The 27,524-nt window shown below is 39.3% G+C and overlaps 1 protein-coding gene across 28 annotated transcripts in view; it reads left to right on the top strand.

The window, feature by feature from the left end:
• The window catches only part of Ank2 (ankyrin 2), a 513,191-nt gene that overhangs the window by 439,991 nt on the left and 45,676 nt on the right, over window positions 1-27,524 (top strand). For 23 of the 28 annotated variants that reach the window (XM_050139715.1, XM_050140008.1, XM_050141378.1 and 20 more), the window contains 4 exons: window positions 6,633-6,705; window positions 13,552-13,696; window positions 19,686-19,788; window positions 20,465-20,568. In XM_050139715.1, the coding sequence (XP_049995672.1) occupies window positions 6,633-6,705; window positions 13,552-13,696; window positions 19,686-19,788; window positions 20,465-20,568 (425 nt within the window). The remainder of the gene's footprint in view (window positions 1-6,632; window positions 6,706-13,551; window positions 13,697-19,685; window positions 19,789-20,464; window positions 20,569-27,524) is intronic. The other 5 variants (XM_050139397.1, XM_050140247.1, XM_050141213.1 and 2 more) reach the window with 1 other exon arrangement.

Here is a 27,524-nt window from a genome sequence, read left to right as displayed (position 1 = left end):
TAATTATATTTTCACTACTACCTTATTATTTATGTTCATTTTAAATTTGAACATTATTTGAAAAAAAAACTCACCGTATTTGAAATTTCTAGGTGAAAAACCCAGTAAGCCATAAATAACACACAGAATGTCAGATTTAGCTTCAGTGTGTCACTCACATTAAATAAACCACCATTCCCACCAATCCCCTTTATCTGGAGGGTGGTGTTAGTGGTGAGTTGTTGTTTTATTTATAGTTCGCTTGCATGTATGTCTTTGCCGAGTGCCTACAGAGGGCATCAGATCCCCTGGAACTCGAGTTACAGACAGTTGTTGGCCATTAGTGGATGCTGTGGAGTGAACCTGTATCCCCTGGAAGAGCAGTCAGTGCTCTTAACTACTGAGCCCTCTCTCTATCTCAATGGCTGCATGATTTGATTCTGCTTTATGTTTATTGTCTGATGCTCCGAATTGGTTCCTGATAGAATTGTGAGTTTGTTCTGAGATATGAAATTTGTAGCTAAAAAAGTACCTATGCATTCTCTTCTAGTGTGGAGGTCTTCATGCAGTACACCTCTCTGTGGGAAATAGTGCTCAGTCATTCTTTTTCCTATAGGGCGCTATCTGTGATATCTCAAATAGCTAATATGTAAGATTAGTATTGTGCTAGCTTCGGAGGACACATCTGGAATTCAGTTCAGGCTGCTGGATTGCAAAGGCGTCTTTCCTAACCATTCCCATCTAATTAATCTTGGTTTTGCTGAAAAGTAGCTTAACCAGAATTCTGTGAAAAAACTATTCCTGCCTAGTTTTCCAAAAAAAAAAAAAAAAGCCACACAAGAAGTATACTTTACTGATTTCAATGGGTATGTCCTATTTAATGTCATTTTCTAAAGTTTACTGACTAGCCAGAACAAAAACAAACAAAACCCAGCACCACAGTGATAGCCAGCAGTGCATGGCATTTTATAATGAGGCAAAGGGGATCGAATTTCACGTGATGAGGTTAGATGCATCCATTGGATGCAGCCATTGAATTGTAGCTGCACAAGTGAGGGGCTCACTTACCACCCATTGCATTTCCAGGGTGTGCCGCTGTGCAGTCATGTGAGGTCTCTTGAAAAGAAACTTTTTCCCCATGTCCTTTGCCCCAAAGCATGAATAAAGGCATTGTGAGAGCACGGATAAGAGGCAGTGGATTGTAAGGGAGAGGCTGGGGCAGCCGAGATCGCCCAGACACTGTGGAATTGTGGCATTTCTAAATTTACACTGAGAGACGCAGCAGGGGAGGTGGGACATTTCAGCATTGTCTTAGGATGAAGTTCTCTGTGTTTGCAGGAATGGTCATCACAAAACTGGGGGCGTATTCCCAACAGCAATAGCCAACAGCCCTAGTCTAGTAAGACTGGAAAAACGATGAAAAATGACTCATTCCTCCACCTGTCAATCTGCTATCATCAGCTAATTATTTTATTATTGGTGTAATTTGAAAGTAATGTATTATAGGCAAAGAGTCGTTGCTAGAAAGAACATAATTATCTAATAAATTACCCCAAATTACCACATATAAATCATATTAGATCTAGTTTTCTTTGCCCATTAGGTAGGTTTTTTAAAGCAGTAAAGAAAATGTAATTCTAAGTCCAAAATTTGATTTGATACCATGTTTGTTAAAAGAATCATCGAAATGAAAATTCAATGCATACAGATAATGTCCTTTGACACTGTCTGATCATCATTTTTTTTTCTGTGAATATAGTTCCTTGATCAAATGTCTGGATTGTCATCTTTGCACAAACACTATCAATAGTCACTATGTGTGTATGTGCTTTATAACACCTAGTTATTACTTCCTGGGGCTCAAGAGATAGCCTGGTGGTTAGCCCTTGCTATCCACATGGCAGTTTATAGCTGCCTATTGCCCCAGTTCCAGCAGATCCAAAACCCTCTTCTTGCCTACATAGGGTCCAGAATGCAATGTAAGTACATACATGAAGGCAAATATTCGTGCATATTATAAACAAATATTTTCAAAAGTTTTATATAACATTTATGCATTCTTTGTGTGGGTCTTAAAGAAACATGTGGAGTATAGAACCCTTAACTTTGTCTGATATATTTTTAAAATCATTTATAATTGTCTCACCCACACCTAATTTGGTAGCAGTTATTTGGGGGGGGCACATCTTTGTTGAAACTTCCTAGAGTATTATCTTTATCTTTCTAGAAAAATGAAAACAATTATACATTTAATAGTTTGCCTACTTATAACAGTTATATTGACAAATATGGTTGGCATCAACAAAACAAGGGTAGCCTACAAGTACTCTGATGACAGCCACAGGGTGAAGGTGTTGAAAGGTGACATGGTGGCCGAGATCATTGTCTATGCTGTGATGGCTTGGGAGGTCTGTGAATAAAAGACATGACTGGGTAGGGGGTGTTTGCCAAGTGGGATCAGTTAGCATACAGTTTCCTCCCACAGGGAAAACCAGATAATATTCACTAATTATAAAGCATCATAAGAGCTTATATTTAATTTTTTATGTGTTCCCATAGCATGATGAATCACTCATTGCCTGACTTAATTATATCTCATTAATCTTGTGCACAACATATTCTTTATTTTAACTTTTAAAGTTGTTTCAGATCTTGACCATGACATCTTAGACTCTGTAGCAAAAGCAGAAGTACATGAGCCTTGAATTATAGCTTTGTTCTCCATCTATTGTGCAAATGCAGTTGTTTAAACAAACTATGTTTCAGTAACCAAATATCTTAAGGATATTTCATTTTAAAAGAAAATTGTATATTATATCTAAGTATATACCTCGTGAGTATAAAGATCAGTTTGTGATACATTCAACAAACATTTACGGATGCCCTGTGAAGATTGGGCAAATATTAGATTCAAATACAGCAACATATTGCATTGTACATTGAGGGCATTGTGAGTATTATTCAGGAAAACATCTGTGAGCAACATGATTATTGTGTGCTGCTGTTGATCCTGCTATATACATTTTCTAATATAACAGATAGCACTTAATCCCAAACAAGGCAGCCTGGCTATTCATTCTGGCAAGGACAAAGAACGTATACTCACACCACCAGCATCTGACAATGGACCATGGGCTGCCACACAGTCGTTTACTTACTAATGGAGACACTTCTTCGTGTAAAAATTACTCTAGAACATTCTCATATGAAATGAACTTCCTGAGTAGTCTAACACGATAGACATAGTCACCTTATTCAATCGTTTTATTTACATTTAGATACTTATTTAGAATGTTTCAAGAAAGTTTAACAGGATATGCCTGTTGTATGACTGTCTCCCTAAGGCTAAAATATGAGCCTCAAATTGAGTTGTATAATATAACAAAATGGAACATCTGTCCTAGAGATCAGATCTCAATATGTAGCTCGAGAACTCACTATGTAGGCCAGGCTGACTTCAAACTAAATGGGACTTTCATAAAAAATACTGTTAGCTGGACCCCAAGATGCAGACTTATTATTCTGTGCTGAGACACAAGTAACAGTATTTGTGTGTGTGTGTGTGTGTGTACACTTAAGGCCAGAGGTTCATGTATCCAGTGTCTTCCCCAATCACTGTCAGTCTTGGGTTTTCAGGCAAAATCTCACTGAACCTGGAGGTCATTCATTTAGCGAGTCAGAATGGCCAGTGAGCTCTAGGTGTCTCTCTGTTTTCCCAGCACTAGTGTGACAATTATGTGCACTTGCACCTGGTCACCATGTGCCAGTCATCTGAACTCAGACCCTCATGTTTATGTAGCAGACATTTTACCATCTGAGCCATGTTATCATCTCAGATCATTGATATTTTAAAATACTTTTTGGTAATTCTAATGTACTGCTAGAGTTGAATTCTGTGATATATAGATTATAATTTAACTGAGTTAAATTTATAACTCAAGTTTGAAATACTGAAATAAAAATAAAGTAGGGTCTTATGAAAGTCCTTTAAATTTGTTCATTTCACAAATGTTTATCTGCTATCTAGTGTGTGGGAGATCATTGGGCAAAGGCTTTATCTTTACTGCAGTGTTTAGCTTGCTCTCACCGAGTCAAAACCTGTTGCCTTACGTAAATATCCTTAGAAACATAGGCAAGTTGGATTTATTGATGTGGGCTTCAGTTGTGCCCTCACCTACACACCACAAGGTTCTCTAGCATTGTACTTTCTGTGTTGTCTTTAAACAAAGATTCCACTCAAAAGAAAATCTGTTTTGTCACTTGGCAAATTTTAAGTATATGTTAACATAAGTTTACAGCATCATAATTTTATATCATTTCATGTATATGAGAGAGGCATCTACTCTGTTTCAGGTTCCATGGTAACACTCTACCTCTGGAATAACTCCCACTCTTCTGTGGGAGGTAGAGAAATAGATGAGCCATACACAGTTGTATGTGATATATCTAGCAGAGTTCAATAAATAAAGTTATTGGTAGAACATCAGGAAGTATTTTTCTGTGGTAATCACATCTGATAGTCTAAGGAAAAGGTTTTGATAGAGAAAGGAATGTGTTTAAAAAAATTCTCCAGAGCACAAGAGGAAGGACCCATGTGACAGTGAAGCAAACCATCCAGCATGGGGTTAGCAGCGACCTGGCTGTGCGGCCTTCTTACCTGTCCCTGTATGCGTCCTCACAATAGGTCTTCTGAGCCATTTGTTTTAATTTTTTTTTCTGAAAACAAACAAGGCAAGACCACTGAAAAGCAATCGGTGAAAGGCGTATGCATTAACGCGTTACAATTAAATCAGTCTAGTTGCTCTTAGCGCAAATCTATTATATCCATTCATAGCTACTTGGTATGACAGTTTGTGGAAAGGTCTCTTCTGTTGGGAAAGAGCCTTTGTAGAGTCATTGTACTCAATGAAACTAGACTTTGTTTTCTTTAAAGCAGAGTGTGGAAGTCTACACAGCCTACTCATGCACGTTGGTGTTTTAGTTGAAGATTTACCTTTTATGTCAAGAGTTTAGTCTTTGAATGGTCTCATAATTGCCAACTAGTACAGGAAATACACTTTAAATGTAAGAATTATTATAAATTTGAGACTTGATGGGATTTAGGTAATATTTAAAGCCGTGAGGTTTCTTTTTTGTACATGTGTTTCATGCTTAAAATTGATACAATGCTACATATTTATGATGGACGGCATGATGATTTGAGATGTATATACATTGTAAAAATAGCTAAACGAACTATTTAGTTCATACACTTACCATTTGTGGGTGGCTATGATGAGAAAAGCTAAATTCTCCTAGAATATTAGGACTAGGGCTATTGCTCAGTTAACACAGAGCTTACCTAGCATGCATAGGGCCCTGAGCTCGGTCCTCAATTTCTCTTAAACGAGCTATGGTGGCACACACCTGGAATCCAGGCACCTGGGAGATGAAGATAGAAGGGCTGGAAGTCCAGGGACATGATAGAGTCTCAGGAAAATAATGGAGAAAAGAAAATTTCAAGTATACATTACACTACAGTATTATATGATCCTCATAGTACTTGCACTTCTTCCCTACTTGACTGACATTTGGTATCCTTTGAGAACCAGCCCACATCCCCCTTGCCTGGGCTCAGCCACTGGTACCCAGGAGTCTCGTGTCTGTTTCTAGGATTTGGACTTTTAAACAATTTCGCAGACTAATGAAGTCATATGATATTTCTCTCTTTGTGTCTGGCTTTTTTTCATTTTGGAAATCACTATGGCATATTTGAGATATAATTATCATCCCGTTCCATGCTACATACATGACTTAAATGTTCTGAGACCCTTCATGCTTAGGATGAATGTAATTTTCAATTACAGCCATCAGTTACTCCAGCTGATGCTTATTGAGTCCACAGTCCAAGGACTGTTCCCTAGGAGCTCCTGCATTGATACTCATCACAGCTTATAAAACATTGCTCTCTGGTTTCCCAACAATGAAACTGAGGCATGGCTGAGTTCAAGGACGTGCAGAGGCCTTACAGCTAAGATGAGTCTGGAAGTGGAAGCCATGCAGCCAACTGAGCCTGCTCGTTCATCTTTTTATCCTCTATCAGGAATGAAATCATTGGATTTGGCCACTCAGGGGAGCACCAGAGAAGGCCCAGGAGCAATAAACCATAACTGCAGTCTGAATACTATAGAGATGACTAATTCTCTACTGCTGGTCCTCTAACCCCTGACAACATGTGTCACATATAATTTATGTGCTCCCCATTTTTTTGCAGCGTCTCTGTAACAGCTTTGTGTTTAATACATTGCATGTTTATTACTTCATTGTAAAGTTTTGCTGGAAACGGCTAGAGACGTCTTGAAGACATTAGTTTGCCTTTTCAATAAGACTAATTACTAACGCCATTACTAAAGACTTCATTTTTCAACTGGGAACTAACAGTAATGAATCTTCTCGTGGACAATGTTCCTGGAGTCATTGGTCATTTGTCTTCACAAAGAACAAAGGATTGTTCACAAAAGCGAGTAAGATTCCAAAACATCCACATGGATAGGATGGGATGTTTGGGGTCTGAAGGCTTGCTGCTGCTGTAGCGTATGGCACCTCTGTGACTCCCTTCAAGTTTTGTTTGATTTTATTTTTAACTTTGCACTGAATGATTTTTGTCTTTCCAGACTATCACAGAAAAACACAAGCTGAATGTTCCTGAGACAATGACGGAGGTTCTTGATGTTTCTGATGAAGAGGGTAAGTCTTAGGTGACAGCTGCCAAATTCCACACAAGGAAACGAACATTTTATTTGAGATAAAGGTGGTAGTATAGATCATAGCATCGTAATATTTAAAACCCAGTCACCAACTATAGTCTACTGTATTTACTCTTGACATTGAGGAAGTAGGCAGGTCAGGTCTACCTACTTTTTTCCCATTATTATTTTTAATCTCTAATACCAAGTAAGACTAGGGAATGAGAAAGAAGCTTCTAATTATCCATGTACTAAAAGAGCTGTCCATAATAGTTATTACTAATACATATACTAATTATGCCAACACATTTCATACTCAAATGTCTTGAAAGATCTTAAACCATTTTTTATTAGTGGTATATTATGAAATCTCTGCTGTCTGATGAGTTCAACCATCTAGAATATATATCAAACCCAGAAGAAAAGAACCTTAGAAAAGGCACAAAAGGACCTCAGCACAAAATAGTGCAGTCCCAACCTGAGTAAGTCATTCTTTATGCCAGGAAAGATCCAGGAAAGATTTTTACTTTCATGATGGTTTTAGAATTGATAAAAATTACCTAGTCTAGTGGTCCTCAGCCTTCCTAATGCTGTGACCCTTTAGTACAGTTCTTTTTGCTGTGTGACCCCCAGTAATAAAGTTATTTCATTGCTACTTCCTAACTGTAATTTTGCTACTGTTATGAATTATAATGTAAATATGTGATATTCAGGATGTCTGATATGTGATTGCCAAAGGACTTGCAACTCACAGGATGAGAACTGCTGACTTCAGAGTCCTGAAAAGGACTGTTTCTCTAATATGTGCTAGGTACTAGGGGCTAGAGGTCAGAAGCCAGGCTTGACACAAAGAGGTTCTTTATTTACTTTACCAGTGACTTCTTTGTTCCATATTTTAAATTTCCACGTATTGTTTCTTCTGAATAATAATAAAAAAAGAACCTACTACTCTCATAGAGTATGCAAGCTTCACTAGTAGAACCAGCATATGAGATTAAAAAACCATGGAACATTCATCCATGCCTTTGCAAAATCATTGCCGCAAAGGCAGTGCTAGGCCTGATATTAAAAGACTCTATGAAAAATATTAAATATGTCTCTAGGTTCTTTGACATGAAATCTCAAGGCCAAGCTTTATATTCTTAAGTCTTTCTTGGAACCAGCTTGTTTCGTTATTGGCACTAGGCGCTGAGCTGTGTCAGTTCGCATAAGAATTATGACAAGAACGAACAAATGTTGGATCGATGTATGATGAGTAATTTTAAAAGTCCTGCCAAAGGCTGTAATTCTGAGTATTTATTATAAGTCTGAGCTTTGTTCTAGTATCGGCCAGCTGAGTTCGAACATTTGTATATGCACCCCATATTTCAGGGGATTTTCTTCTCATTCTCCTTCATATGTTATGCAGCTCTTAAGCAGTTTGGTGACCACTTTATTGATGGGGAAACACTTAGTGATTCAGGTACCATTCAAGGGACTCAGAGTGATTGCCTTTCTTTGCTTTTAATTTTTCTTAACTACCTCGAAGCAACTTGTTAATTCTTAAATCTTTGTGCTTGATACTAATGTTTCTTTGGAAACAGCTTGTATAGTGTGGGTAGAATTGTGCATGTGTGCATTGGATGTGTGCCTTTTATTATTGTGTAAGTTTAACGCCATGTTTGCTTATTCTGGTAATAGTTTAGCAACTATATGGAGACCAACTAAACAACATTACCCTATCTGAGGTACATTATAAGAATGTTTCCCCAGAGTCATAGCTTTATTTTTTTAGGATAGAGATTTTGAGGAAAAGTAATTCTTTGGTAAATTAATACAAAAGTAAGCATGACATATTGGTAACTAGTTTATTAGTTACTATATGCACTTTCAGCTAAGGTTGCTTGAGGTGAATGCTCACGTTATTCCTTTTATGTAAGGCAAAAATATAATAAACTAGAAGCCAGGTATGGTAGCATGCATCTATAGTCATGATTACTCGGGAGGCACAGGCTGGATGATAACTTGAGAACAGACATTCAAGTCAGCCTGTCTGGGTATAGTGACACACACCTTTAATCCCAGCACCCAGGTGACAGAGGCAGTGAGTTTAAGGTCAATCAGAGCTATGCTATGCAGAGAGAATCTCTCTTTAAAAAGAAAAAGTCAGTCTTAGCAATGCAGTGGGACTTTTTTTTTTGTTTGTTTTTTGTTTTTTCGAGACAGGGTTTCTCTGTGGCTTTGAAGCCTGTCCTGGAACTAGCTCTGTAGACCAGGTTGGTCTCGAACTCACAGAGATCCGCCTGCCTCTGCCTCCCGAGTGCTGGGATTAAAGGCGTGCGCCACCATCGCCCAGCATCAGTGGGACCCTTTTTAAAAAAACAAATATATAATTAAGAGTCATAATGTGATTGGTTTTTAAAAGACAGTCAAGAGTAGAGGTAAGTCACATGATTAAAAATGATCTCTAACGATCATCCAGGGAGGGAAGGGCTCGGGATAAGAAGATTGCCCAGTATTTAAGGGTGTTTGCTCTCTTAACAAAGGACCCAAGTGTTCCCAGCATTCATGTCAGGTGGCTTACAACCACCTGTAACTCAAGCTCCAGTGGATGTTATTCCCCTTCTTGTCTCTGGGGGCAACTATATACACTTGCACACACATACACCTACCCTTGCCCCCCAACACATAAAAACAAAATAAATATTTTTAAAAGTCATTCAGTGTGACTTTGGCATTTGGAGAAAAAAATGAATGGCGTAAAATGTTCTATGTGATATGCAATTTCCAGAGATGATGTGGTATCTCTTCATAACAAGCTTATTACATGAAAACCCAGTATATACATTAGATATTTGATTTCAAAACAGATCACTATTTTAAAAATAGTTGGTAAAGGACTTATTACCTAATACAATTAAAGTGTTTACTGTGGAATTACTAGAAACTTCATTTGTAAGACTCTCATGTGTGCCTGATATATAAAATGAAATGTAGATACATTTTTTAAATCAAACTGTTAAATAATGACATTTGATAGTGATTAAAAACGCTTGTGACAGGAATAATGATTAGGTAACAAGAACATCTTGTGATAACAAAAATGTTTTATTTTTAGAAATAATACAAAAAGTAACAGCATTTTATTGCCAGCAGAGAATTTAAATCTAATAACTTTTACATAAATAATGTATTTATTATGTGCAAAGTTGCTTTTTATGCAAAGGGTCAGGGTAGCGTTAGTTGACTGCCAACTCTAACATTGTGTGCAGTTGAATGTTTTCATGAACCTACTATCATCCACGTAGACGGAGTGCGGCCACGCATGGTCAGAAGGTGTTAGCCAATCCCCGTTCTCTCCAGCATCTACTGGTGGCAACAAATACCTACGGGCATTCCTAAGATGAGTTTAGATGCCTGCTCAGACTAATGTGGCATGTGGTAAAGCAGTTGATATTATCCTCCCACGCAGCGAAAGCATCGCTGGTGAATGTGATATTATGATAGGAGCTTGATAGTTCACATCACGGGGACTCAAAGGTGAGCACAGGGCCAGCCTTCAACAAGCACATATGGGGAGTAAGGCATGAAGAGCTATAAATGAAGGCACAGTGCCGTCAGTTCCCATATCTGCTCAGGGAACTCTACAGCTGGGGCCACCCACACAATCTGATGCATTGGCCAAGAAACGAGAGATTAGCCAGAGGGTGGCCCAGGTTGTAAAGGGGTAGAGAAAAATCAGTATAGGGGTCTCAGTGTCGGAATGTGCAGCCGAGTGACAATGAGTGACAAAATGATTCAGTCACGCACTCTGTTGCATAGCAACTGGTTATGAGGATAGTTGTGGCGGAAGGCGGGGAGACTCTGAATTCTTAGCTAGAGAAATTAGAATATCATAAAGATTTCAACTAATGATGAATATAAATCTGCTTTTATGAATGTTAATCCAATAATAGTCCTTAGAAAGGATGTTTTATTGGGAACGGGAAGAAGTCATGTATCTGAGGCTAGAGAAATTCTTTACTGAGTATGATGGCAAATACAAATGACTTATCCTTGAGACTCACCATCAATTAGTGAACAGCTCATGCACACTTCTCCACAAGTGCCCTGTATTAACATGATCCAGCAAACAAGAGAACTTCAAAACGGCAGAAGTTTTGAAGGGGTTGAGAATGCAAATGGGGAAACCAGTTTCAGCTTTTTCATGTTCTTTTTTGTGAGCACATAGCCTCCTCCTCATTTCACTTCTCCCTGTATTTCAGTAGGAAGGGCAAGGGCAGTGGCTCAATGACATTTCGGAGAGTCTCTTTATCTGAGCATCACAGAGGATATCAAGATAGGCAACCCACACCATTTAACCTTCCTTTATTCCCATGTTTTTGATCTTTGTTCAACAGAGTCTTGGCATGGCTGATGTACCTCATATAGAATCTTGTAACTTCCAAATAACCCAAAATTAATCTTACTTTAAAAAACTGCAGTATGAGCCTGGTGGTGATGGCACATGCTTTTAATTCCAGCACTCAGGAGGCAAAGGGAGGTGGATCTCTATGAGTTTGAAGCCAGCCTGGTTTACAAAATGAGTTCTATTTTCCAAATACATTTTGGGCAACTCTTTCCCACTAATTGCAATGCATCAGCTTACTGAAATTTTGTTTTTTGTTGCTTTGGTTTTTTTTTTAATTTTTTGTTTCATTTTGGTTTTATCTTTCTTTTGCAGCTTTTTTTTTGGGGGGGGGGTGTTGTTGTTGTTTTGAGACAAGTACCCCTTCTGTTTAACAGTATTGTTGAGATTCTAGACAGTTTCACTAGCACTAGGAATCATGCTCTATTCCTAAGGCTCACTATGGGTGCATTGAAAACTCTGAAGCCTCACTTTTAATACACTGAGCATATCAGATGCTGGAGCCAGACATCCTCCTCACAAAATCCATCATCAGGCAGAGAATTGAGGAGAATATTAAGGACAGCCACTGGTATCCATGGACTCAGTATGATCTGAGGGTTTCAAATAGTGCGTTGGCTTGTCATCAGAGTTTTTAAAAGGCTATATTTTATTTTAAATATACTATTCAGATGGCTGGTTCTCTATTTGTAACACAATTCCATAATCATAAAAGAGGGAGGTTAGGGATGTGTTCATTCCCAGGGTCTCACAGATCCACTGACCTAGTGCCTTGCTCTATCAGACTGCAATTCTGCAGCTAGACTCTGCCTTCCCTCCCCTCTATTTCTTTGCATCTCTTGAACCTTCTTCTCCTCACCAGGACATAGCAAGAAAGAGGATGAGTAAGGAAATCTAAAACGCCAGCCCTGTTTTATTATGAAGTATTGAGAAGTTTGAAGACACAAGTAACAGAAACTTATTTTGAGTTTATCTTTGCTCCCTGTGACCACCCTGGCCGCTGGGTGATTGGGGTCAAAACTGGAAACAGGAGAGACAGGTTGACCTCTGAAAACAGCTGACTTGGGAGGTGCAAGATGCCCTAATTTGTGTAGTAGTAGGGAATTAAGTCAAGTTCAGTTGTATTGGATCCTCAGGTTAGGGTAAGGAGTGAGGGGCAAGAGGAAGATGCAAGCCAACTTTTGAGATTTTGGTGATGTTTGACTTCTTGTTCAAGGGATATGTAAGATGCAGCTTTTATTGTGTCATGGATCTTGCATCTCACACATGAGAATGGGTCACAGACTGTCTTCCCAAATGTTAATAAAACTCTCTAAAAGAAGATTAGTTAGAGCATGCCTAGATTTTAGTAGTCCTGTTCTTAGAATTTATTTCTACTTCCGTGCTCTTTTGCTGTTGTGTATATTTAATCTTATAAAATACTATTATCATATTTACAACCAGCAGCAATATGGTTTAGCAGGTAACTTGATGGCTGCTAAGCCTGACAAACTGAATTAATCCTGGGTCCCACACAGTGGAAGGAGAGACCACATTCCTCTGACCTCTTTCGCACGTGTTGTGCATACACACAAAACAGAGGCACACACACAGAGAAGCAAATACACACATAAAACACAACAACACACATATATACATTAAATAAGTAAATTTAGAATCTCTCATTTATTATAGAACAATAGATATTTCTTAGCATATTGTCAATGGAATTAAGAGTCTGTTAATACTGGATCATACCCAGAATTATTGAAGCTACTGTGAGAATTCTAGTAGTCTGCACACTAGGCTAACCTTTAAGCTAAACTAGCCGTTGTGGTAGCAAACATAATGAACAACGTCCATTGAGAGGTATCCAAAGAATTATAATCAGAGAATTATTTTTTTGGTTTTTCTTTTTTCTTTTATATATTTTTATATTATTTAATTAAAAATGTCCACCTCCTCCCCTCCTTCCATTTCCCTCCCTCTCCCCCCATCCCCCTTCCTCTCCCTCTCCAGTCCAAAGAGCAGTCAGGGTTCCCTGCCCTGTGGGAAGTCCAAGGTCCTCCCCGCTCCATCCAGGTCTAGGAAGGTGACCATCCGAACAGACTAGGCTCCCACAAAGCCAGTACATGCAGTAGGATCAAAACCCCGTGCCATAGTCCTTGGCTTCTCAGTCAGCCCTCCTTGTCAGCCATCTTCAGGGAGTCCGGTTTGATCACATGCTCCATCATCCAGCTGGGCTTGGTGAGCTTCCATTAGATCAGCCCCACTGTCTCAGCGGGTTATTTTTTCTTAGTGCATTTTAGGAAAATGGATCGAATCCCTAGACATGTGCATGTACTCTGTGTCTTCTTGCTGTGCAGTGCTTTGTGGTTATCCAAGCTGTCATGTAAAGGCCCTTCTTAATTATGGGCATATTTTGTTGCTGGTACTAAATTCAACAAGTAACTTCCTGCCCCATCCTCTGGTTACCTTAAGGTGATGACACAATGACCGGTGATGGAGGAGAATACCTTAGGCCAGAAGATCTCAAAGAACTTGGTGATGACTCGCTGCCCAGCAGCCAGTTCCTGGATGGCATGAACTACCTGCGGTACAGCCTGGAAGGAGGAAGATCTGATAGGTATCCACCAAACTTCCTTTGAATTTCCGACAGAAGTGTGCACAACACATTTTTTTTTTAAACTCGACACCCCCTTCCCTTTCCTATTTTTTATTTAGGTGTTTAGAGATAAGGTCTCACTGTGCAGCCCAGAATGGCATGGCACTTTCTCAGATGAACAACTTGCTGGGTGTTGGGCTTGCATTACAGGCAGGTACCACTCTGCCTGGCTGACCACTTACTTTTTTTAGTGGTGATAATTAACATAGACACAGTTATTGAACACTTAGTGGGGAGTTCACCGTGTTCTTCAGTTAACATGCTATCTCATTCATGCCTCTGACCCTTTAAGTAGAGCCTATTTTGAAGGACAGGAAACAAGTTCAGAGACACCGATTAACGCGGTACAGTCGTTCACCTACTGCGAAGCTGAGTAAGGGTGAGCAGGGGGCCCTGCCTTTCAAAGTGATGTATTTAACCAGCTGCCACATGGTTCTGTAGGCAAATTCTGAGGATGGTTTTGCCTGGCAGATGTGCTTAGCATCTCCAGGTACCTCTAATTCTAACTTAACTATGGGTGCTGTAATTTCTGTGTCAACAAAGTAACGAAGAATCATAGAAAACAGATGCAAAGGGAAGCTGCCCTGTAATTCATGTTTCCATTAAAACAAAGACATGATCTTCTGAGGTGCTCTGAGCTGACGTTATAGACAAATCTCAGGAGGCTTTCTAGTATTCTGAACTGTGAGATTCAGTGTTATCTTGGCTACCATTAACTAATACACCTGGTTCTTGCTACTCTCAACAGCAAGATGAATAAGCTTATTCTAGGTACTTCTTCCAAAGTATGGCTGCTAACCTGGGACACATGTCTGCCTGTTCATGTTACTGTAATGTCTCTCCCATCAACACTCGCATGCTCATGGTACAAAGCTGGTTCTTTTGCCAGCTGCGTTATGAATTTTCCACCTACATACAACTTACGGAATTATCAATTCTACATTGATAATTTATTAAAGGCAACCTATCTGGGGACTTGCTCCTTGAGTACCAGGATCCCCTACCTCATTTTTCCCCTCTTGTCTTGTACCTCACTTTTTTTTCCTTTTTTTTTTTTTCTGTGTTAAGTTAATTCTTGAGCTGGGCATGCTGGTAAGTCCTGGAGGTACCAACCTTATTAAAATGCTGCATTCACTAAATTTATAGCCTAAGAGAGACTATGGAAGGCCAGGGCACGAGAGCATAGAGTGCCTCTTCAGGACAGAGGTTCAAGCTTCCTGACAGACAGAAGCCCCCACACAGGCAGAACACAAAGCAATGACGCTGGGAAAGGCAGGGGATACTTAACTGTGGGGGCAGCTAAGGCTTATGCTAGCAGTGACACACTGGTGCAGTGGGCTGGAGTGGGGGCGTGAAGGGAGGGAGTCACACCTGTGTTTTGTAAGAATCCCTCGTAGAGAGTGGCCCCTGGGCTAGACCACCCAACTGCAGAGTTTGTTTGCTTGGTGGTTACGACCCAACTGAACTCTAACCCTGGGCCAGCTGTGGAAAGAATCCAGCAGTGACAATTTTGAAACCTGGGTAGTGAGATTTATTGGAGAGTTTTATGGGTGGATGCAGCTGAGAAAGAAGGAGGGTGACCCTTGCTTTGGGTGACTTAGATAGAGGGTGACCCTTAGGGTCAGGGTAACAAGGAGGAGCCCCTGGGGGGTGTGGGGAAGAGGTGACTGAACCTGTGTTCCATACATTAAATTCTCATCCACTGACAAATTTGGATTTATAATCTGAGTTTTTTTTTAACAAAAACTATGTTTCGACATAAAAAATTTTCTGTGACTTTGTGTGAATTCACAAAATTCTACACTTGCTTACGCTCAACCAAAGAATAATTTATTTTTATCAGTTTCTAATTATTTAAAAAATGCCTGATTCAGTCATATTTCCCTTTTTCAAACTAAGATTTGAGAATTATAGTGTCCTTTCCATAGAGTAAGAAACTTACCAGCATATAAAGACGGAGGCTTGGAACAAACATCGCATGTTCTTGTCTTAGGTTCCCACCTGCATCTCTTGACCGCCACGTGTACACACAAGCCCACAACAGAGTATGGGCAACATCTCGTTTTCATGTTTTATTAATTACTATTTCGGTTTTGCTTGAGCAGTTCGGCACGCCACTTTTTTGGTAACCATTCTCCTTTTTCATTTATTTCTTTATTTGGTCTGCTCTCAATAGTACCATCCCCAGGTAGGTATTACATAGCATGCAACCATGGCCTGCCTGTACACATCCGCATTCCTTGCTCACTGCTCACTGTGTATATACTTGTCTGTGTGCGCGTGTGTGTGTGCGTATGGTGCTGAGTTGCTTACATTCTAGAATTATGGATTTTTGCCCCTTTGTGCTCAATTCAGTAACTGCTGGAGTTGGAAAAGATGCTCTGCTTTTGGAACAACAGTGCCACAAGAACCAGGCCCGACTCCAATTCCTACAGTGCCACCTTGTGGCTGATGACACAGGAGCATGGCTTCCCCAAACACTAAGCATCCTATCTATATATACTTGGAGAAGATAGAGAAAGCATTCGGGTGCCTAAAACACATACAACTTAATGCGCAGTAAACAAAAACAGTCAAAATATAATCGGTTGGATTTTAGTTCATTTATTATTATTATTATTATTGCTTGCAACTTAAAAATACCGTCCAAATTGAGAAAGAAAACTCCAAGTAGCAGAAAAGCCACAGAAACATTTTGTATATACTTGTTCAATAGAGATTCAAACTCCATAAGTTAAATATCTACTAGTATAGTTTAGTAAGCTAGTAATTATTACATTTATTCAAATCCCTAAGTCAGTTGTGTAAAGGGGAAAGTGTGAATTGAGTCCTTCCTTGTATCCCCCAACTGAACAAGTAAGATTTAATTTCCTTGGACATATTACTCTCAGTGTATCAACTGAAAATGAGTTCCCGGTCCCCGAAGTCATTTCTTTTTAATGGTAACTCTGTTGTAAAATATTAAAACATTTCTGTAAAGCTTCCTGCCAAATGTGGCCAACTCATAGTCCAGAGCCTCAAAGTATTCCACCATTTCATTCTTGCTATAATTTTGTCAGAGAGAATTATGTCTCTGCTGTTAGAATATCCCAGCCGTATTTACTTCAGTTAAGCAGATTCTGTGATCACATCAAGAAGAAAAGAGCAGTTAGGAAACACACAGCTTGGTTCACCATCCAGTTAGCGTTTCAGAAGGCTGGCAGCAGAGAGAGAACGCTCCGTAGGATCCCCGAAGAAAGGAACGGTCAGAAAGGGGCCTCGCCCTTCTCCCCCGTCGACATACCCTAACATCTGCCCTTCTCTTTTGTGGATACGTTTTCTTTTTTCCCTGTTAGTTGTTAAGGCAAGACAAAGTGAGTAAACCCATCAGATTCTCTCGCCACCTCTTGCAAATAAACCAATTAAGAGACAGAGAGACAGACCCAGGAATCAGGAGTTGGCCATCAGGAACTCACCTTTGTTACTGGTGCTAACTGGGGGATGGGATGCTACACTTAGAGCCACTGAGATCTTTCATGCCACTCTCTTCAGATAGACCTGCCAATTGGTCACTGTCACGCCCGTGATCAGTGAGACCCAGTGCCTTCTGTCACAGTTTAGGTATAATACAATCCTGATAGCGTTGTCACAGGGTTTTATGTGTAATGCCTTTGTTACCACTTTTTAATTTCACAGTATTAATTTCCATTTTAAACCAGTGTTTCTTCTTTACCTAGGGTGCACTAAAAGGTCAATTTTACCTAGCAAATGAGCTGGCCTTTGGAACCAAGTGTTCTTAGCTGGTTCATATCTTTCGTAGTATTAATTCAGCCACAGCTAGCATCTCTATTATGCAAAGCTATGGTCCGAATATTTAGATTATAAAACCATGGCTAGGGATTATGTAATTACTAAATCTGGGCCCAGTAGAAGGCACTTGATGGGAAAAGAAGGTGATTGAGTCCACAGACTCTATCATTTCATAAGTTTGGCCCTCTGCCTTTGGCCAAAGTCGAAACAAAATAAAGAACAGAATGTAAGCATGCCGGGTGGGGACAAAACACACTCGGGCGCACCTCTGCTGTCTGTCTGGCTTAAAGCAAGGAAGAGTAACACTTTAGTCCAGCAGAAGCACGCTTTTGCTAAATTGAAAGATTGTTATCCTGGTTATTGAATTCCTATCTCAGCCTAAATTTAAGAACTCAGCAAGACCCCATCAAAAGCCAATTCCACAGCTGTAAAGTCAGCTGTCAACTCAGCTGCTGCCTCTTGCTAGAGTTCAAACCTCAGTTGATTAACTACCAAGGCATCCAGGCTGCCTGTGCCCTGTGTTAAGACTCTCAGTCTACCCCAAAGGCCTTGAAGAATGGAGTTCAAATTACATTTTGTTTCATTTTATTATGAAAAAATAGATTGACAGTACAGTCAATATCAATTTCTTTTAGTCATATCACTTAGTCTTTAAAGTGTGAGCTCTGGAAACCTACAGACAAACCACGGGAAAATGTTACTATGAATAATCCTTCATGTGACTAGCCGGGTATCACCGACACCTCATGTATCAGAGCACATGGTTACAAACTTTGATGCATTTGTAAGATTATACTGCTTCTACTAATCCACACGCTTATTTTCCTTTTATTTAATGAGAGTTTTCCAGTCAGTCCATAAATCTACCATGCTTCACTGACCAGTATCTACTAGGTGAAAGGAAATGGAAGTTTGCTTCTATAGTTTTAGGAAAGCTTGCTTATCCTTTGTTTTAGCCATTTGTGGTTTTTGGCTAATGGTTTGAATGCAAACTATTAATTTCTGGGCTATGTATAAAATCTATATGTGATACAGTATTTAAAATATCAATCTATAAGCTAAGCATGGTGCTCAGACCTGTTATCTCAGCACTTGGGAGACTGAGGCAGGACGACCAAGTGTTCAGGGCCAGTCTCGGTTACATCGTGAGTTCCAGACTAGCCTGGGTGACATAGTAAGACCCTCCTTCAGGAAAAGAAAAAAGATAACACCAATATAATGCCATTTGAGTATAAAGATTGGTTAGAATGAATGAATTATGCAGAGTACAATTTTTTGTCTATTACATTTGAGTCTATAATTTGGAATAACAAAATTCAGATTTATCAAAATTATAAAGCATTGAATAGCAAGGCCATAATTCCATTTTGAAGTCCAACATCACTTTTGGGCAGTGTCCTTTGGTGATTTGTCCATGTTTTGGCGTGTGTCTGTTTGGGCTGGTGCTGAGTTCCCCCTGCTCTTGCCTCTCATCCCCATGGCAACGAACACTCTTTAGGGCTTCCTGCACTACACTCAGGGCGTACAAAGGGGACACTGCTCTCCTCTGAAATAACAGCATTGCTGGACTCTCCGGAGATAAACAAGAGGAACTCTGCTTCCACAGGAAGCACACATCTGGCTACAGTTCATTTCACTCTGTACCTTCCAGGGGAGGACACTGACGTTCAGCCATTCCCGGTGTGGAGAGAAAAGACGCGTGGGACGAGACTAGAAAGTCAAGGGCAAAAACCGAAACCTGCCTTTTCATTTTGCTTTTGCTCTCTGAGCGCTGTCTGCCTTCCACCAAATACTTTCCCATGACTTCAGGCAGGTTATTTTGCCCAGACTTAAGAATTTTTACCTGTATAGATTGCTTCTACTGGCAAATAAATGACAGTTGCTGGTTTCAAATATTTCTGGAAAGAAAACAAATCAGATTAGGAGTATCACATTTAACTTGTGGATTCCCCAGTGCCCTTGCCATTCACTGTTAAGCAGAGTCTGAGGATGTGTCTAAGCTGTTGGGCAGAGAGTTAGGGCCACGCTGAGACCTGTGTCCCCTGGAAGTTGCACTGTTCGCTAATAGCACGCTTTTTTCACTCTCCTGCTCGGCTCATTTCATCTTCCCAACCCTCCACCGCTGTTGCTTCATGATTATGACCTCCTGCCAACCTACCAGCCTCCGATCCTTCAGTTCCGACAGGTCTCACACTCTGAGCCATGCATCATACCTGAGGGACAGTGCCATGATCGAGGACACGGTTGTGATTCCCAGCCACCAGGTACATGACTTTCTTTCTGTCTTCATGTCTGATTTCAAATGTCCTAGTATCCCAGATATCCTGAGGAAGCCGGGTGGGGGTGGGGCTCTAGAGGGCGAGAAAGAACAACAAAAACCTGAACTCATTCTTAACAAAAAAATTAGGGTAAGAGATTTGAAGGTGTCCTACAATCTGCAAATGTTCACTAGATTTTTCACTGAACATTTTCTCCCTGAAATAATACACTGTTTCTTTCTTTAGCCACACTGAAGTCCTTTATGGAGATTTTTGTATAAAGATTTGTGTTGTATAAGTAGTATCTTCATTATAAGAAAAAAAATCAGGACATGTTTATATGATGAACAGTACCTTGTAAAATACATTTTGTTGCATATTTAAAGTGACTATGAGAAAAGACTTAAAGTTTATTTTGAAATCTATTAACTTTAGGTATAATTTTTTCCCCTCGATGGATTGGATATAGGGAAATAGAGGAACAGTAGCTCTCTTCAAAATATCCTACTATCATAATATAATTCAGAAGGGAATGCTCTAGAAGTGATGATTTGATTTTATGTTTTTAAATAAAAATTTTCTGTCAGAGCACCTATTGTTTGCTGCTTTTTCAGAATTCATTGTATTTTACTTGAGTTTTGAAGCAGTGTTTTTCATTAAAGCTGATGTCCTTTGTGTGTAGGTGTCAGCTCTAGCCAAGGAGGCAGAAAGGAATTCTTATCGTCTGAGCTGGGGCACGGAGAACTTAGACAACGTGGCTCTTTCTTCCAGCCCTATTCATTCAGGGTGAGTGAATCAATATTATGTATCCAGATCAAGAGGTAAAAAGAGATGAGAAAAGTCACAGCTTTGTCCAGCGGCTTTAGTGGATGCTTAGCTTACAGAGGAGGTGACCTTTGTTTCAACTTGTGACTGACTTTGCTTTTTTTTCCACCATGGTTCCAGCCGCACCAATGAGACAGCAAAATGAGGTTGAGTTTGGCAGAGAGAACTGATGCTTTAGCATAACCAACTGGAATAGAATCACCTTCTCACAGAATGTGTGTGCAGTCCTTAGAGCCATCTTTCAAAAGGAGGCCAGGCCAGCTGCTGGATCGAAAGTTTCAGTCTGCTAAGAGGAATGACTGGCCTTGAAATAAACGCCCTTCCTCACATACTGACACATTTAAAACAATGGTTACGACCACAGGCGCACACAGATGGATCCATACACTCAATGAGGGGTAGAAATAAAGAGTTCACATTCAAGTGGTGATTTTCTCAGATGTCCTTTTAATGTCTTTCCTAGAGTGCACACCACACTGCCTGCTTGTCACTCTTTAAGAGTTAAAGCCATACTTGGAACAGAACTCCCCGGCATTCTCAAGGGTTTAGAGATTCCTTTGGGGTATATGATCAACTAAGTACAGGCCACATCTCTTACAGAACTAAAATATAATACTTTTTGAATAGTTTTCTATCCTCATGTTTTAGTAATATTTAAGTGAAATTTCTACCTATATTTTATGTAACAAAATGAACTATTTTGGCTTTAATTATTATCCCAAACTCCTATGTATAATCTCTGTAAATGTTTTGAGCAGTGGGCCCTCTCTTGTTTGTAGTGTTTAAAAATAAGCCTCCTTCCAGGAAAATACTCCATGATGTTGTAAACACTTTGGACTTTTTAGTCTAATAGGGTACTAAATGCCATAGAATATAAAATTAGGTAGATATTGAAAATAAATACCCTATTTTCCTTGTTAAGTAATTGCAACTACTTGGTACACTACAACTTGCTCGGAGGCTTTAAAAAAATTAAACTCCATTCAAATGTAATTATTCTAGATGAAAAATGGAAAAAATTAACATCTCTATTATAAATTGGTCAAAAAACAACAATAGCATTGCCTTCTACTACTTAGGTCCCCCACACGATGAATAAGGGAGAAAAGAGGTCTAGACCTCTAATGACAAAAGATAAGAATCCAGACTCCACACCACGAAATAAAAACATTATTTTAGGTAAATTATAACAATAATAGCTGAATTTTTAAAAAGAGTGAATGTAACAAAAAGAGTAATAGCTTAGTTTTCAAATTAATTATTATTCTTAAAAAGGGAATTTTTTAGCTTTTTACTGAAGGTCATAAAAATACATTAGTTCATCAATATCCAATCTATTTCACCAAAACAAATAGCATCTGTGAGTTTAGCATGACTAATGGTTACATCATTGTCCTGGACTACTGGTAATGAAACATTAGCATCCAATAGCTAAAGATTAATAAATTAAGTTATACACCTTTTTAAAAAAGATATGCACCTATAAAAATCGGTCTGCAGCAAACCATCTTTTGTGCATTGCAAACGTTTATTATACTGATCACAATTACTCAACACTGGCTGTATATTGAAATCACTGGGGGGCCATAAAGACATCAAAGTCCAAGCCGCATCCCAGATGGATTCTGCCTGAATCTCCAATCTCAGGCTTCTGTATTTCTGTGAGTCCAGGTTTGGGAAAAACTTTGTTCAGTAAAGCCTCTTTTGTCAGGAAGAGAAGTTAGTACACACCTGGTTCTCTGTAATGTTCCTCATTTCGTCCACCTCATTTCTACTTCTATATTCGTTCTCTACATATTTGTTAAACTCTGCAAAGTGCTAGACTCTGTCAACTGTCAAGGAAAGTAGAGTAGAAAAACCTAGCAGCATCCCTTCCAGGGACACTTCAGGGAGTGTTCTATGAAGTCAAAAGACCATGTGACTGAGAGAATTGTTATGGCTCACTCTGTGCCTTGGCATCAGACTGTCTTAACTCAGACCCTGATACCAACTCTCTCTATGTGGCAGTGGGCACATTATGGGGAAAAACGTCTCTGAGTTTCTGTTTACTTCTCTGTAAAATGAGTGTTATATATTTATTCTATTGGGGAGTTTTAAGAAGTAAACGCTTTCGATATCTTCAAACTTTACCTAGAAACAACAAGGACTCAGCATAAAATTACTTTCACTATTTCTACATTCTCCCGAGATACATTCCACATTTCCTACAATCTCTAAATCAGTTAGACCAGACGTGCCCAAGTCTTCTCAATGACAGAACACATGCCTTCAGCCCATGATGGCAATATGGCTTTGTTTCTACCAGGGAGCATCATCTGTTGGTGTCTCTGCTGTAGTGGTTGAGCAAACATGGGGCTACAGATGACTCTAGGGAGCAGGAAAATTACCCTTGAAAAGTTAAGGATTCTAAGAGCTGTGACGTTTGAAAGCAATAGCCATATTAATATATGTGAGTAGCATTTATCATATCTTGTAATATTTATTATTAATCACTCATAATATATCAGGTTCCTAAGTAGGAGCCATTAGATATTTTTCAAGGATCTGAGTTTTAATTCACTTAAAATGTAAGGAAAAGGTGACTTTTCAGTAAGGGGATAGTGAAGAGAGCTTGTGATTATACCTAACTTATACATGAGGATAATGCTGCATTAAATTCAAGCTGCATTTGCTACCACTAATCAGTACCCATTGTTTACCTTTGCTCTACTTCATTTTTTAAGAGATGTTCCTGGCTGAAAAGGACTGGGTCAATGATAAAACTCTGCTTCCTGCATGGATGCATTTAGTATCTGGACAAATGAGAGGCTTGACTTTTTATTATTATTTGAGTTGTCTAACTGGCTCCTAATGAATCCAAGACACAGTTATTCTTAGAGGCTCCCAGTGGAGGTCATAACAGTAAAGTTTGTACAAAAAGTATAAACTTCACGATTCTTGTGAATTAACTGTATGCATAATAAATTGGCTGATATAAGGCGTTTTATACCAATGATTTGTTTTGCAGCTCACTTTATATATTGCCACTCTGAAAGTCTTTGTTATGTTTTAATGATATCCAGGTGCTACTAATTAAAGACCAACTAATGAGGTGTTAGACTGTGCCACAGTAAAATAAGCCCCAAGAATATGATCTTTTAAAACATACTGAAGACAACTTTGTTGTGAACCTTGCACTTTAAAAAAAAAAAGTCATAAAAGCTGTTTTCAAAACTGTTTGCTCAAATCACAGAATGTTTGAGGCATAAGGCAGCCAAGTCTCTTTTGCATGGGACAACATAATATAAATGCTTACAGAAGCTCTTCCAGCGTTTAATTTAGCTTTTCACGTTTCTTAAAATATCTTGGGAGTTCTTATATCCACAAAGGCTAATTCTTTCAGATAAAGAAGGTTGTTTTATAAAGTAGCAAATCAACTGATGTGGAACCTTAAATTTCTGGTTCATTGAACAAAATATACTTACATAGGTCAGCAAATATTGGAACCTTATGAAACCCTGTGGGGGTGGGGTTAAGGAAGCAGACTCCATGGGGAAAAGAGTTGTGATGAGTAGGCCTATAGAGTGGGACTAGAAATAAGGTATTAGGAGGATGACCACAATGCTCAAAGCAGGCAATTGTATCTTGAGGAAAAGCACCAAGACCAAGTCTGCATAGATCTTTACTACCCACTAGTAGGTGATTAATGTTACCTACTCTGCCATAGACTTTATGCTCTAGCTGTCACAGAAGCTATGATTGAAGTTGTTCCTTTCCAGTTTGTGTTTGTTCTGCTGTAGCCCAACAGGGAATTATCTTACCAGGAAAGTCTCAGAAGAATTGCAAATGGACAGCAGTTGAATCAAAGCTACAGCTACAGAATCCAAGACTTTGTACTTGTCATTATATTATCACGTGGTGTTTCCTAGCTCTTGGAAACTTGGTCTTTGCTAAGTGTCCCCACAAACCAATGCTAAGGCTTCACTTCCCTATGAGTGACTATGTAACATCCCATGATTCCTAAACTGGGAGTGACCACGAAGGTTCCAAAGCTTGTTCTTCTCTCTGCGTACATAGAGTGACATTTCAGTTATGTTACATAGAGTGATATCTTACTTGTATTTCCATCTTTTTTTTTCCAGTGAACACTGTGTGGGTATATGAATTAAATATTTGAATCATAGTCACATCTAATTTCATTCTTTATATTTCCTTATCCACTCCTTCTCTGTGCTAAAGTATCTATTCTATTGCAGCCGCGCCTCTCCATGTCTTGATCGTGACAACAGCAGGTGAACCTCTGCGTAATTCCTTCTTTGAACATGTCCCATGTTCTCCTCTCCCTTACCATCTCCTTCTGCCTGTGCCACACCTCAGGATGCTTTAGTTTTGATGATGTCTAGTGAAACATAGACAGAGGCTTACGTTCTCCAAATCAAGGTCATTGCTCACTTTTCCAAGGAAAAGTGGGTATATTTACTACAGTTGGTATGACGTTGGCTGGATCAAAATGAAAATAGACTTTTGTTTTGGTCATGGCCTCCACATCTCAGCTTCTTTGTGAGGAAAAGTGCTACATCCAAGTAAAATCTTATGTTCCCACAATTATGCAAATTGGTAGAGCTATTTTGAAGTTTTATTAAAGGTTGTGATTTTTTTAGTAGCACTCAGACCTTTTCTTCTTTGTTTTGCTCTTATCTTGTCATATTCTAGGTGAGCCAAAGGCTAAAAGCTTAATAATAGTACATATCCTTGCTCCTCTGTTTCAAGTTCAACCTTTTGATATTTTGGAATTGTGCTATAGAATGACTTATCTGCATTCTAAATATAGCAATTAGTCTGTATTATTTAGATGAAGTTATTTTAAAGTTCCCTTTGGGCTACTGATTATAGTATTCTTATTCTTTGTCCATCCATGATGATAATATAAGTTATCCCTCTAAATTAAGACGGCTCTATATTTTCATTTTTGAAGGTTGTAAGCATCCTTTCATGTCTTCTCAGGCACACCCTAAATATTGCATTTCTGTTCTCGAACAGAGCGATTTATGAACAATTACTGAGTGATTTGAACAAATTTGAATCACCCTTTCCAGTTCATTTTTTTAACCCATGCTTTAGTTTGTGGGATTTGGAGAACTAGGAAGGGACTGGGGAAGGATGGAGCAGGCTGCTCCTGGTGTGGTTTCAGACCACTCTGAGAATCAGAGCGGATGTCAGGCCCTCTGCTGTGCACACGGCATCACTGAAGCACCCTGATGGATCTTTTCTCCTGTCCTTCACCCAGTGACTAACTCCGAATGCTGCAGTCTCCTCCCTGTTCCAAGTCCATGGTCCTAGATGAGTTAAATGGAAATTCGAAGTATCCGTACCTCTGGGGGTGTACAGTGTAGTCATTTTCAAAGTCCAAACCCTTGTTTTCTGCGCTCTCCTCTGAAGCATGTACCTGTTCAGCTAATCAAATTGCATATTTATCAGCAAGTCATCTGCCTAATAAAAGTGAATCGTGTTTGCTTTTATTCCTTTTTAAATTGTGAAAACATTGTATCTCACAATTTAGAAAACTTGAGAGTTTCTACTTTGCATGACTGCTGTCATTTGAAGAGTTAGATGCATCAGAGCCAGTGTCCCCTGGTTATCTCCCCCCCCCCCCAGCTCTGTGTAGTCTTAAGTCCATGTCTAATGCAGTATGCCTACGCATTTTTCAAGAAAGTATCTATTTAACCATGGGCCAGAAACTGTATTTATTGGAGTAGTAACAGTTTGCTTTCCAATTAGGAATTCCTCCAGAGTGGCTAAAATCAAATATTTAGGTAGCTTGACTGATCTGCGTCAAATTTGTAACATTAGGCAGTCACTTCAGAGTTTATTCACCTAAATCTCTTAATTGATGCATAGAAAACAAAAACTAATGAAGTTTTCAACTTGCTTGACTGTGGTTAACAGAAATAAATCATAACAGACTTGGAAAGAACATGGTACCCCAGTGCCCTGTGCTGTAGTAACAGAATTCTCACAGCCTATTTGAATAATCAGTTTCATAAGGCAACCATAACTCTTTTGATCATATTAAACTCCTTAGCGCAAATGTGAATGCATTGAAGGTTCTTAATAAGTTTTTCCCCCTGTTTTAGGTGACGTAGGATGTACATTTCAATGATCATGACATTAAAAAGATAAAAAGGCAGGAAAAAGAAGATCATGGGAGCAGCCATTTAGTAAAGCTGTATTCTTTAACCCACACACGATTTATTTCTCCCTATACCTGTCAATGGTGACAGGGCCAGCCCACAAGACTAGGGTGCTGTCAAGTCACACTCCAGACTGGAGAGCTGAGCTTCAGTTCACATTTCTCCCACCTTCTTTGCACATAGCTGCCTTCTTTGGTTTCCTTCCGTTCTTTTCATCTGTTAATGTTTGCAGGAATTGCATTGTCTCATTTCTAATGTCCCCCCCAAACGTGGGGGAATTATATTCATTCAGTTCACTCCAGCAGGCTAGCTGATGCACTGCAGCCTTGCTTGGCTCACTCCTTTCGTCCTCCCCCCCCCCCCCAGTCCTTATAAGGAAAAGACTCTTGTAGAGTTGCCAGTTGCTTTAGACACGGCAGAGTAACTGGCTCCTAGTTCTCTTAGTAACCCTGGTAGTGGTATATTTTGGTATTCTTCTACTTTTGATGAAAATCTTCAAATGTTTACCCAGTTTTATGGTAGAAACTATTGGGATTGACTGTTTAGCTTCCTGGCTCTACAAGTAAACTCCATTGGTACCTAGGTACAAAGTCCAGGCACTTTTTCTCCTACTCTTTCTGCATAGAGGAGAGGCTCTGGAAATATACTGTGAAGTTCAGTCTTAGTCATTTGATGATTACATTATGAGTCAAATTTGCCTAGAATGTTTACTGCTAGGCTAAGCTTACAATGCCCTTTGTTTCTTCT

Source organism: Alexandromys fortis, unplaced genomic scaffold (genome assembly GCF_014885135.2).
Source record: "Alexandromys fortis isolate MF-2015 unplaced genomic scaffold, M_Fortis_MF-2015_v1.1 scaffold_19, whole genome shotgun sequence".
NCBI lineage: Eukaryota > Metazoa > Chordata > Mammalia > Rodentia > Cricetidae > Alexandromys > Alexandromys fortis.
This window is presented reverse-complemented; position numbering and strand designations above follow the sequence as displayed.